Source organism: Rhinoraja longicauda, chromosome 17, assembly GCF_053455715.1.
Source record: "Rhinoraja longicauda isolate Sanriku21f chromosome 17, sRhiLon1.1, whole genome shotgun sequence".
NCBI lineage: Eukaryota > Metazoa > Chordata > Chondrichthyes > Rajiformes > Arhynchobatidae > Rhinoraja > Rhinoraja longicauda.
The window spans coordinates 46,149,944-46,162,023 of record NC_135969.1 but is presented as its reverse complement, the minus strand read 5'-3'; the positions used below and the strand labels follow the sequence as shown (position 1 = coordinate 46,162,023).

The following is a 12,080-nucleotide window of genomic DNA, read 5'->3' as shown; positions in this document are numbered from 1 at the left end:
AAAGCCCATGCAGGTAAAACAGGGAGAACGTACAAACTCCATACAGACAGCACCCGTATTGAGGATCAAACCCAGGTCTCTGGCTCTGTGAGGTGGCAACTGTACTGCTGCGCCACTGTGCGGCCCTCTTTGTACAAGCATGGAAAGTAATTTTCATAAATTGATTTGAATGCTGACATTGTTTTGTCTTTAAGTCCCTTGTTTATTGTCATCTTTAATAGATTGACAAAATTATAAATGTACAGTGCTTTCTTTAATAATCCATTGCAATCGCTTTTAATTCTGATATTCTGACTAGTTCTTTTAGATAGCAATTTATAGCTTTGTTACAACACACAAATAATGAGGTATTAATTTGTTAATGCCTTAATACAATCTGGAAAGAGTTTTGTTTTATTGAGCAATCGAGACTGATCATCACTTAAGGGCCTGTCCCACTTAGGCGATTTTTTAGGCGACTGCCGGCGACTGTCAAAGTCGTAGCAGATCGCTGAAATTTTCTTTTACCCTACGACAATGACCACGACAATGCCGAGTCAGGCACAAGTTACTTTTTTTGTGAAACTAGCTGCTGGCTAAGAGATTACACCGTCTTCGGAAACATCACAAAATTCCCACGCTTATCAATGCTTCTCCGGCGTCCTAATTTTCGCTGAGATCACTGACAAGTCTGTAATTACTTGAGAGTTTTGAAATATAACATCTTGCCCGAGTTACTTGAAAACCAAGCTTTACGGTAACAAGACATAAACTGGATTGACTTCCAGTTTACTAATAGCAGTATTAAGAAATTTAATTTTAAACGTGGTTAAATGGATTTTTGTGCGGAGTGTGGGCATTCTTTGAAAATGTATGGGAGATGCATATCTGGTTTCTGGGTTGCATATCTGGGTTGGGAGCCTACTTTAAAAGTAATCGCTGATGGCCATAAACATCGCAAAATTTCCACGCTTACCTGACCGTCAAACTGTCGCCTCCAATCTACCTGTTAAATGGCCTGACGATAAATAAATTGGTTAAACACAAGTATTTTATGGTATCTTCAAATGACTTTAATTAATTTAATATGATGTGCTTCTAAATGCATCTGCGACAACCTAGCAAACCTGGCGACAGCACGCGACAGCACGCGACAGCACGCGACAGCACGCGACAGCACGCGACAGCGGCCGTAATAAGGTACGATACCTGGCGACAAGCCAGCTGTCACCGAGAAATTTCTATCTGGAAAATTTCTCAGCGACGTGCTGAGATCCGCTACGATTCTTTGAAGACTCCTCACGATCATGCCCGCGACACCCCGGCGAACTGTCGGCGACAGCCTAGTCGCCAGCAGTTGCCTTAAAATTGACTAAGTGGGACAGGCCCTTAAATCACACATTTCTTACCAGTAAGTGACATTTGTATTTTAATTCAAAAGTATTCTATTTGAACTTGACCTCTTGTATAAAAGGAAGTGTGCAAAGCTAAAAGGACAATTTTCAAAAAATACTTTGATCAAAAGAAACTCTTATTTGCTACGGTAAGAAAGGGTAAATGTTTAATTGCTCTGTTTGATCATTTGTTTGAAGATGACGATGATGAAGATGAACCAGAAGTCCCCGTTGGGCCTCGACCTCAAAGACTGGCAGACCTAAATCTCAAGGAGAAAATCGTGCCCATCCCGGAAGGGAGTGCTTTCTTCCTGTTTAGTAATACCAACCCGTATGTATGGCAATGCACTTTCATAGTCAAATTAGCTTTGCAATTCAGCAATCAATCATCAGTTTGTACAATTAAAGTATTGATCAATTTATTAAATATAGGTTGCATAATTTCGTGATAATCTGCTTTGAAATTCATGTTGTCTCAATACACCCATAAAATTATATTCCACAGTCTGTAATTTAAATTCCTTTTGACTTTTAAAGTACTGCAGATGTTTGAATTCTGAAATTTACTTTGGTAGATTTTAAATGATCTATTTTACAACACAGAAACTAGGCTAAACTCTCATTATTGCTATCAATAGTAAGCGATATGATTATCAGTTCCAACAACCCAAGTTCAATCTTGACCGGGTGTTGATCAAGTGGTGTTTGCACAATTTTTCTATTACTGCAGAGGTTTCCCCAAAAACTCTGATTTCCTCCCACATCACATAGGTATGTAGGTTAATTGGACACTGTAAATTGTCCCTAGTGTATGTTATGGTAGAATGTGAAGGGAGTTGACAAGAACATGGGAGAAATAAAATGGGATTAGTGTTACAGTAACGTACATAAATTGTGCAATGTTGCCTTGGACTTGGTGGGCTGTTTCCATTTTGGATGCCTTTATGATCTTAAGTTGTAATTATTGTTTCTTGACAGCATAATACCACAGTAAATGCATTTGGCATAAGCTTATTTTGATTGCATAAGCTTAATGCAGCAAACTTTAATGTTATGAGTGCTTATGAATGTTTTTGCTTTTCTTGAGAGTACCACATTCTTTTATGTCCACGAATGGATTGAAACTCTGAAATTGCTGGATAAAAAAGGGCAATCAAAGCACACAGACTATCCTGTACAGTGGTGATGGATTATGTTTCAGAATTAAAACATTTATAATCCACCCACGTCTGAGATGGATTAAAAAAGAAAGAGAATTAATTTGATGAGTGGTGGAGGGTGGGTGTAATCTGGTCAATTCTTTTCTGAATCCCCGAGAGGGATTTAAACTGTTCAAGGACTTGTTTACAGCTTTTCTCCATGGCAACCCCATCGTCACCTATTCAGAGATATTCCCTTTATCCTATCCATCCTTCCTCCATCCTCTAGTTCAAAGCTGACTTGCTTTTTCTCCTTCCCAGTTTTAATGATTTTTCAATCTGAAATATTAATCTTTCCACGGATACTGCCCGAGTTGTGAATGCTTGCAGCATTTTCTATCTTTTTATTTCAGATTTGCAGAATCTGCAATATTTTTTTATTTTCACATTGAATGTAATATGTTAATACCTACTTTTTCACCAGCTCCCCTGGAGTTGATGAAAAGATAGGTTTTCTGAAGGTAAGCCGCAAGTCAAGAAAATGCAATTGCATAAAATAAACGTTATTTTGTATGGAATGTTGCCGTATTGGTTGATAAAATAATTTTGTATTAATGTATTAACCCACGTGTTTTTAATAACATTATGACTTTTAACGTTAAAAAAATGAAAGATTAAAAAGATGCTGCTTGTCCCGCTGTTACTCCAGCATTTTGTGTCTACCTTCGATTTAAACCAGCATCTGCTCTTCTTTCCTACACATTATAAAAATGTTATTCAGTATTTTAAAAATTAGGTTATATTGTCCCCTTTTCCCCCTCGCTACTTCTAAACTGAGCTGGGCTAGTGATCTCTTAGAGATTACAGAGCTTGCTGCAAGTTTAATAAAACTAAACAAAAACAGAATATTATCAAGCTAGGCTACATTTTGGAAGAGAGGGAGTGTGAGTGTGCTAGAAGATCCTGTACCTGAAATGGTAGCTCTACCCTTCTCTCTATGGGTTTCCTCTGAAATAAAAACAGATAATAAAAATTATACATTTTTTTCATGTCAGATTTCCAGCATCTGTAGTCCTTTGGGTTTTAGTCACTATAAAGAGTTGAAGCAACTATGTCCTTAAAAAAAAGACTTTGGAAAGCTGATTTATTGTGACTCAGTTCTGAGCAGAGTTAATGGCACACTTCCAGCACACACCCAGACCAGCTCCGAGGATTAGCAGAGATTGGCCTTGGAGCTATGTTGTAATAACCGTGGCAAGCTGATGATGCTTATCACGTCTCCAGTGTCATCTTGGTTGAGGAGCTTGCTGGAATCTTGGCTTTATGCCTTGTCAACGGAAATCCTGGCAGGGGCTGGGTTTTGGAGAATTATAGGATAGAGTGATACAGTGTGGAAACAGGCCTCAATGACTCTTAAACTTTGCTGCTGTTTCTGCTTCTATCATCTCCCCTGGCAGCATATTCCAGGCACAAATTACTCTCTTTATTAAAAAAAACTTGCCTTGCACATTTCTTTTTTAAAGATTTCTACCTCTAACCTTAAACACATGCCCTCTTTTATTTGACATTTCCACCCTGGGAAAAAGACTGACTATCTAGGGCTCTAGTCATGTTATGTACTTTCTATCAGGTCATTCTTCAGCCTCCAATGCTCCAGATAAAATCCTTTTTCAAACCTTTCTTTATAGCTGATGTACTACAATTCAGCTAACATCCTGGTGAACCTCTTCTGCATCCTAGCAAGGCTCCATGGAACTGCGCACAATACTCCAAATGTGGCCTCACCAAAGTTTTATGTAGTTGCAAGTGACTTGCCAATTTTCATCCTTAAATGCCCCTGATGGATGAAGACAAGCAGGTTTCACACCAACTTTACCAGCCTCTCTACTTGTGCTGCCACTATCAGGGAGCTGTGAATTGCACCACAGTTAACATTCTTTTCTATGTCCCTTGTGGTAAATGAGCACAAATGTCTGTTTTCAGACCATCTCCTAGATCATTTCCTGTTATGCACTACAGTTGCAGATCTAACTCTGGTTACCATGAATCAAAGGCAATGGTGTTAAAATTCTTCCTGACAAAACATAAAATTAGAAATATTTTTCTGGTTTTGTGATGTTATCACAGTCAAGCATCATTATTATGTGTTAGTCAAGGGGGAGTTAGAAAATTGTAACCAAACACAAATAATTATATGTATCTTCAAATAGTTGCAATGCACTAAGTAACATACAATTCTTTATGTATTAGGATCAGAGTCTTCTGTCACAGACTTATAAATCACAGCATCTTTACCAATCTGATCCTGGTGTTCATTATGCTCAGCAGCATCTCCTTGGCAGCAGAGGATCCCATACGTAATCATTCCTTTCGTAACAATGTAAGTAGATGAGATGCCATAAGCAGACGTTTCACTTACAGTCTTTATAACTCTTGCAATCCTTGTGCAGATTTATGTGAGCAACTAACTCTACTGCCATGATCATTAATGATTTTGAGTACTGTATATTTTTAAGCCCAAAAAGAGGATATGTGTCACCCTTTACTAGTTCTGACTTTACATTTTCAGCACCATTGCTCAGCACAATTCCTGTTTTTAAAGCCAATTGGCTCAATAAAAATAAATAAAAGAGCACTCAACAAGCAGATGTAATATAATATGAAAGAGTGAAATCCATTTAAAATGACTTACATTTATGTTTTTGCTCATGGATAGAAATTGCTCATTTGGATTTCTAGTTTTATTATTCATTTTCCAGGATGCGGGAATCGCTGCCAAGGCCAGCATCCTTTTGTTGAAAGAACAAATAAGAATACATTTCCAAGACACAATGGTGTTTGACTTGGAAGGGAAATAAAGACAGTGGTGTTTTTATGATTCTACTACCTTTATCCTTAATGATGACAAAGGCTGCAAATTGAGAGGTGGTGTCAGAGTAGCTTCGGCAAATAACTGCAGTGGATTTTATTGACTAATATGTTGTGCTATTGGTAACAGGAATAAATGTTTAAGGTGCTGGTTGTGATACCAATTAAGCAAGCTGCTTTGTCCTGGATGGTGTCATTTTGTGACTATTATTTGAGTTGCACCCAATCCATAGGGTGGGGAGTATTTCATCATGACTTGAGTCTTGTTGATGGCGGAAGATTTGGTTGATCAGGAGGTGAGTCAAAGGATAACTGACCTCTGACCAAGATCTTGTACTTGCAGTATTTATGTGACTTGTCCAGTGACTTTTTGATCAAATGTGACAATGATGATGAGAATCCCAACCATGGTAAAGCCCTGGAAAATCAGGCTGTGTGGTTGGACTGTTGCCTGCTGGAGATGGTCGATGCTGAGCACCAATGCAGTGCAAAGGTGATGTGTCACCCACAGCTTCCACCTGTAGGTTGTTTAGACTTTACACTGCAGGAATGGGCTGCTTTATTTGCTGAGGAGTGGTGATAGCTGATTCTAATTTTATGATTTTTTTCTTGGGTAACATTTGCTTTCTTTTCTATATTCATACTTGGAAGGTGAGCCTAGATGGCATAGCTGGCATTGGCTGATCATTGCTAATTACTCTGAAAAGGTAATGGACAAATCTTGCAAATTGCTTTGTTCTCTTGAGAAAGTTTCCTTGCGATGCTATCAGGAATCGAATGGGAACATAATCAGGTTATTAGGTGAGGAACTTGGAGTTGTTGATCTTCCATGCACCCATAGCTCTTATTCTTGGAGTCAAATGTGTTTGTGCTGGGCAACTGCAAAAGCTTTTGTGAATGTCTAGCAAAAGAGCATGGAGGCGTTGCTGATTAGCAAGCTGCCAGTATTCACACTGTAGCAGTAAGGGAGGTTGTAGTGGTTTGGACTATTGGACGAGGTGAATTGATGGTATAATATTAAACGTGTGTCATTGCTGTTACAATCATCAAACCAGACAGAGAGGTTGTGGAGTTAGAGATTGGTTGTATGTAGCAGAGTACCCAGCCTCTTACTCACTGCCATCAATATGCGGTGGAGTTGATTCTCTGTTTAGTTATGGACCACTGGACGTTGACATTTTAACATAACAATAGCAGTTCACTCAGATGACCTGATATGAAATAAATGCACAAATTATATTTTAAAGAGATTTGCTTTCTGATGTCCATCAACAATTTTCCCTTAAGCATTGTCCAATTTCCATGTTATGCTGAACATTTCTATTCTGCCTTTACAGATTCTTGGTTATTTTGACTATGCTTTTACAGCGATCTTTACTGTTGAAATCCTATTCAAGGTAATACATTGTTTGGTTCTTTTGCCTTAATGAATGATTAGAATAAAGCTAACTTTTTAAAATCATTTGCTTCCTTTCCAGATCCTAGGCTATGCAGATTATGTCTTCAATAGTATGTTTACTTTTGAAATCTTGATGAAGGTAACAGAGGGCCAGGTTGCTGTGTGTGATAACTGATGGGGTTACGATCTCTTTGCACAAACATTTCACTGTAGCATGATGCACGATTTCTGAGTGATGTTTTTGCTGCACTCAATGGCACATCTTAATCCACTGCCAGACTCCACTGTGAGCCATTGTTTGAGTCATTGGCCAATATAAATCTTCTGAATGCAATTCCTTCAATCTGTTGACATTTATGGAGATCTGTGGACTGAACTTAAGTAATTAATTGATAATTATGCATGTAATTTTGTTTTCAAGCGTACAATTTTTCTTGTAATTGCATAATATGTCAATTGAGAAACGTGTGTTTAATTATATTCTTTGTGGGAAATTAATATAGTATCAAACTTGAGTTACGGTTATGTTTGAGAAAACAACCTGCTCCTGGGCAGCTTGCAGCCCAGTGGTATGAACATTGACTTCTCAATCTTTAGATAGTTCCTCTGTCCCTCTCTTCCCCTCCCCCTTCCCAGATCTCCCACTGTCTTCCTGTCTCCACCTATATCCTTCCTTTGTCCCACCCCCTGACATCAGTCTGAAGAAGGGTCTCGACCCGAAACGTCGCCCATTCCTTCTCTCCTGTGATGCTGCCTGACCTGCTGAGTTACTCCAGCATTTTGTGAATAAATTCCTTCGATTTGTACCAGCATCTGCAGTTATTTTCTCACATCCACTGTCCATTAAATCATTAAAGTAATTGCTGCATAATACAAATTTACAGAAGTACGTACAATACCATACAAAAGTTCACCATTTTATCCAGCAATCGTGTATTGAGATAGTTCCAAGCTTTGTGCATTATTTAAACACAGGTTGCGAACTTCATTCACTATGACTAATGAGTTGTTTACATTGAAAAGTAACAGGTCAGTTAACTATTTTAACGTTAAAAGCAACAGAATACCTCTGTATTTTAAACGTTGGCTTTATATTCGATGCAGCCTTGTGGCCATGATCTCCCTGAGTGTGATCTGCTCTATGCCCGTATTATCCATTCATTTAAATTTATATTCTCTGGTCGGAGAAAGTTAATCCCATTGCCACGTCCATCTTAAAGCGGAGTGATGGGTCCTTGTGAAGCAGCAGCACCTTCAATGCCACATCTGAGTCAAGTGATCAAAACAGTACAAAAAGGACACTTCGAAGGGATTCAAAGCAGAAATGTAACAAGATCCTTTTTATTGATCAAGTTCCATTAAACAGGTCTACAATTTGTAAATATATGCAGACATCAACCTGAACACCTAAATATTATTTTAAATGAGATGGATCCATCTAAGTAAGCCGTTAACATAGGAAATTAATGGGAAAATTAGATGTGCAAACATAATAAGATAATAAATGGAACGTTTGATCGGAGATTCTATATATAATATAAACTCTGTGACATGCCAAAACAGATTATATATTTATTATTCTAATTGTTTCCTTCAGACCATCATTAAATTTCACTGACGTGCCTCACCTGGTGCACTCCATTGCAAGTGGCTCAGTAAAAAATGACATCTTTATATTGTGTTATATAACTGGAGAGAGATACTTTTGAAAAATAACTAGTACTGATGCAAAGCTGAGATTTTAACCATTATACATGGAATTGTCATGGCAACAAGGATTGAACCCGACCTTCTATTTTGCTCATTAGATCATTGCTCCTTTTTGCGTTCATTGTTCCAAGCTTTATTCACAAGAAGTATGAACAGTTATGTATGTGGTAATCAACTATAGATTTACGGATATCTCTCGGGACATCCCGTTGAGCAGATTGTAAACTAAATTAATAAATACTTAAAGTCTTTACATTTCCCTAGTTTTCATAAGATTACTTTCCTCTTTAAATAAATTGGGAAGCAGAGGCATATTCTTTCTTCGCCTATGATTTGGTAATAAGTCTTTTCGACCTTTCCTTGTGTGAGCATGATGGTTTCGGCATGGTGACTTTCTATCTTGATTCAGTGCAAGCATTGGCAGGCTGCAAAGACTGCAATACCAAAACATTGGGTTGTTATTTTAGTATTTTTCATATCAGCAATTTGCAACAAAGCTTCTAACTCCACAAAAGCTGTGATGAATGGTAGCCAAGATATAAAACTCTTTTCTTAATTAACTCTTGATACTTTTACTGATAAAAAGCCAATAGTCTCTTACTCAGGCTTGGAAAAGCACAAAGGACTTTGGCCATTGTTTTCTATTTTGCAGAAAAGAATTGTTGCTCATCGTTGTTTAGTACATCTGAAATTGAAGGGTGTGTCTCAGATGTTCTTGATGAAAGGGAAGATCTTATACACGTGCATGTAGCTTTAGAAGAGGATTATGGCTTGACCATTGCATAATGTTCTTTGCTTTATTCATACTTCAAAGTTATTTTAAGTTTAAACTTGAGAAATGATTTGAAAATTGCAAGTTATATTTGGCCATTAATATTCATATGTATAGTCAAGGATAGATTGGGCAGTGGGGAAGTCATCTTGGCTGCAGTTTAGTAGCCAGAAAACCATGCCGAATGGGCTTCTTGTCTTTAGGATTGAATGTTTTGGACTTTGTTTCCCAATTCTTCACCAGCTTTCATAAGTGTCACCAGGCATGGGTAGGGAGCAGATCAATGAGAAAGAGGGACGGTCAAGGTGGGAGTCAAGAGTATTTTGTCAGAAATATCGAAATGGAACAATGGAATTCTTACTTGCACCATTGGTTGAAGGGCATATCAGAAATCAAAAGGATACATTCAGCAGATAGATTAGGAACTGGGTAGATTAGATTACTGGGGCTAGAATGCATGGGGTGATGAAGAAATTGGTAGAGTTGGAATGATAAGAGTGGAGGTTCAGAAAGATCAGCTGAGGGTCATTTGAGGGCAGCATGGTTACATCATACACTTGAGAAATCTGCGGGTTATTTCAGAACATGGCAGTCTGATGCAAGGAGTGGGAAAGTTTTAACTGGATAGCTGGCAAGTAGAATTCCAAGTCTAAAAGCAATTTTGGAAAAGCTTGTTAAATTTGGTTTTCTGGCCTTTCTGGTTTACAGCTCTGGGATTCAAACACAGTAATTCAAAACCTTGAGTGGATCAACTTGCTATACCTATTTTTGCATTTCGAACCTGCTGTTAAAATCCTGTACCCCACCCCCCCCCCCCCCCCCTTGCATTAAGAATGCTTTTCTAATAAAGTCTAATAGTCCAAAGTTAACAGAATATTGAACAAAGCAATAACAGTCTGAAAAAGGGTCTCGACCCGAAACGTCACCAATTCCTTCTCTCCTGAGATGCTGCCTGACCTGCTGAGTTACTCCAGCATTTTGTGAATAAACACTTTCCTTAACGTTATTTGAACATTCAGTGAGGTAAAGTAGCGTTTATTGGGGTGGTTTACCTGATCAAGCTGCATCAAGGTGTTTTCAGTCTAATGAGTAGATGTTAAGATCCTTTCAGGAGCATTTTAAAGGAGAGTGAGGGAGGCTTTGAATAGTACATCAAAGACATAGGGGCGAAGTGATCAATGGCAAAGCATATAATGCTGGACCTTAGAAGATGGGAAATTCAGAAATTCTTGTCTTCCTTTAAATGTTTTTAAAAGTCTACGCATATACAGTATACCATTGCCACAGACGGCTGTGGAGGCCATCAGTGGATATTTTTAAGGCAGAGATAGATAGATTCTTGATTAGTACAGATGTCAGAGGTTATGGGGAGAAGGCTGGAGAATGGGGTTTAGGAGGAGGAGATAGATCAGCCATGATTGAATGGCGGAGTAGACTTGATGGGCCAAATGGCCTAATTCTACTCCTATCACTTATATATCATACCATAAATTAGAGGCTCCATCATTCAATAAGGCCATGGATTAACTGATTGACACCTCAATTCTGTATTCTTGCTTACCCAAGGTAACTTATCATTGTATTGCTTATAAAAAATATATATCTACCTAGAGAGCTAATAAATGCCATTAGACTATTGATGTAACTATGTAAATCCATTTTATCTGCATATGCTTTCCTTCTTCAGATGATGACATATGGAGCATTTTTACACAAAGGTTCCTTCTGTAGAAATTACTTCAACTTGTTGGACATCTTAGTAGTGGGTGTATCACTTATTTCCTTTGGAATTCAGTAAGTATCTGTTTCTAGTAAACAAATATAAGCAATTTATCCTTACAAATTATATACATGTAATGGTGCATTTTCTATTTTGATAAGAATGCATCTGATTAAAAATTAATTAATTACTTAGGAATGTGCCTACACTTATTAATTGTTATTTCAAGTATAAAACTTTTTAAATTATATTTATGATATTTTGAACAAAAACCTAGAAAGAATATTTGGAAAAATTAATATTTATTGAAAATCTGTGCAAAGTTTAAAATAGCTTGGATGACAATACCCGTTCCATCTGAATTTTGTTATCTCCACCTCCTCCTCCTCCTCCTCCTCCTCCTCCTCCTCCTCCTCCTCCTCCTCCTCCTCCTCCTCCTCCTCCTCCTCCTCCTCCTCCTCCTCCTCCTCCTCCTCCTCCTCCTCCTCCTCCTCCTCCTCCTCCTCCTCCTCCTCCTCCTCCTCCTCCTCCTCCTCCTCCTCCTCCTCCTCCTCCTCCTCCTCCTCCTCCTCCTCCTCCTCCTCCTCCTCCTCCTCCTCCTCCTCCTCCTCCTCCTCCTCCTCCTCCTCCTCCTCCTCCTCCTCCTCCTCCTCCTCCTCCTCCTCCTCCTCCTCCTCCTCCTCCTCCTCCTCCTCCTCCTCCTCCTCCTCCTCCTCCTCCTCCTCCTCCTCCTCCTCCTCCTCCTCCTCCTCCTCCTCCTCCTCCTCCTCCTCCTCCTCCTCCTCCTCCTCCTCCTCCTCCTCCTCCTCCTCCTCCTCCTCCTCCTCCTCCTCCTCCTCCCCCTCCTCCCCCTCCTCCCCCTCCTCCCCCTCCTCCCCCTCCTCCCCCTCCTCCTCCCCCTCCTCCTCCCCCTCCTCCTCCCCCTCCTCCTCCCCCTCCCCCTCCCCCTCCTCCTCCCCCTCCTCCTCCCTTGAGAATGACTTGCTTTTTCTGCAATTCCCTGGCTTCTGGGGTGACTAATGCGTCATATGCAGGCTTTGCAGATTCTGTCATCAACTGTCTTCTTAATCATCCTCCCTGCTTTTCACATCTGCATCCG

The 12,080-nt window shown here is 39.3% G+C and overlaps 1 protein-coding gene across 9 annotated transcripts in view; it reads left to right on the top strand.

Annotated features, from left to right (window-relative positions):
* The window catches only part of LOC144601975 (voltage-dependent L-type calcium channel subunit alpha-1D-like), a 282,505-nt gene that overhangs the window by 148,763 nt on the left and 121,662 nt on the right, over positions 1-12,080 (top strand). For all 9 annotated transcript variants that reach the window (XM_078414647.1, XM_078414644.1, XM_078414648.1 and 6 more), the window contains exons 19-22: positions 1,572-1,704; positions 4,763-4,892; positions 6,718-6,777; positions 10,949-11,055. In XM_078414647.1, the coding sequence (XP_078270773.1) occupies positions 1,572-1,704; positions 4,763-4,892; positions 6,718-6,777; positions 10,949-11,055 (430 nt within the window). The remainder of the gene's footprint in view (positions 1-1,571; positions 1,705-4,762; positions 4,893-6,717; positions 6,778-10,948; positions 11,056-12,080) is intronic.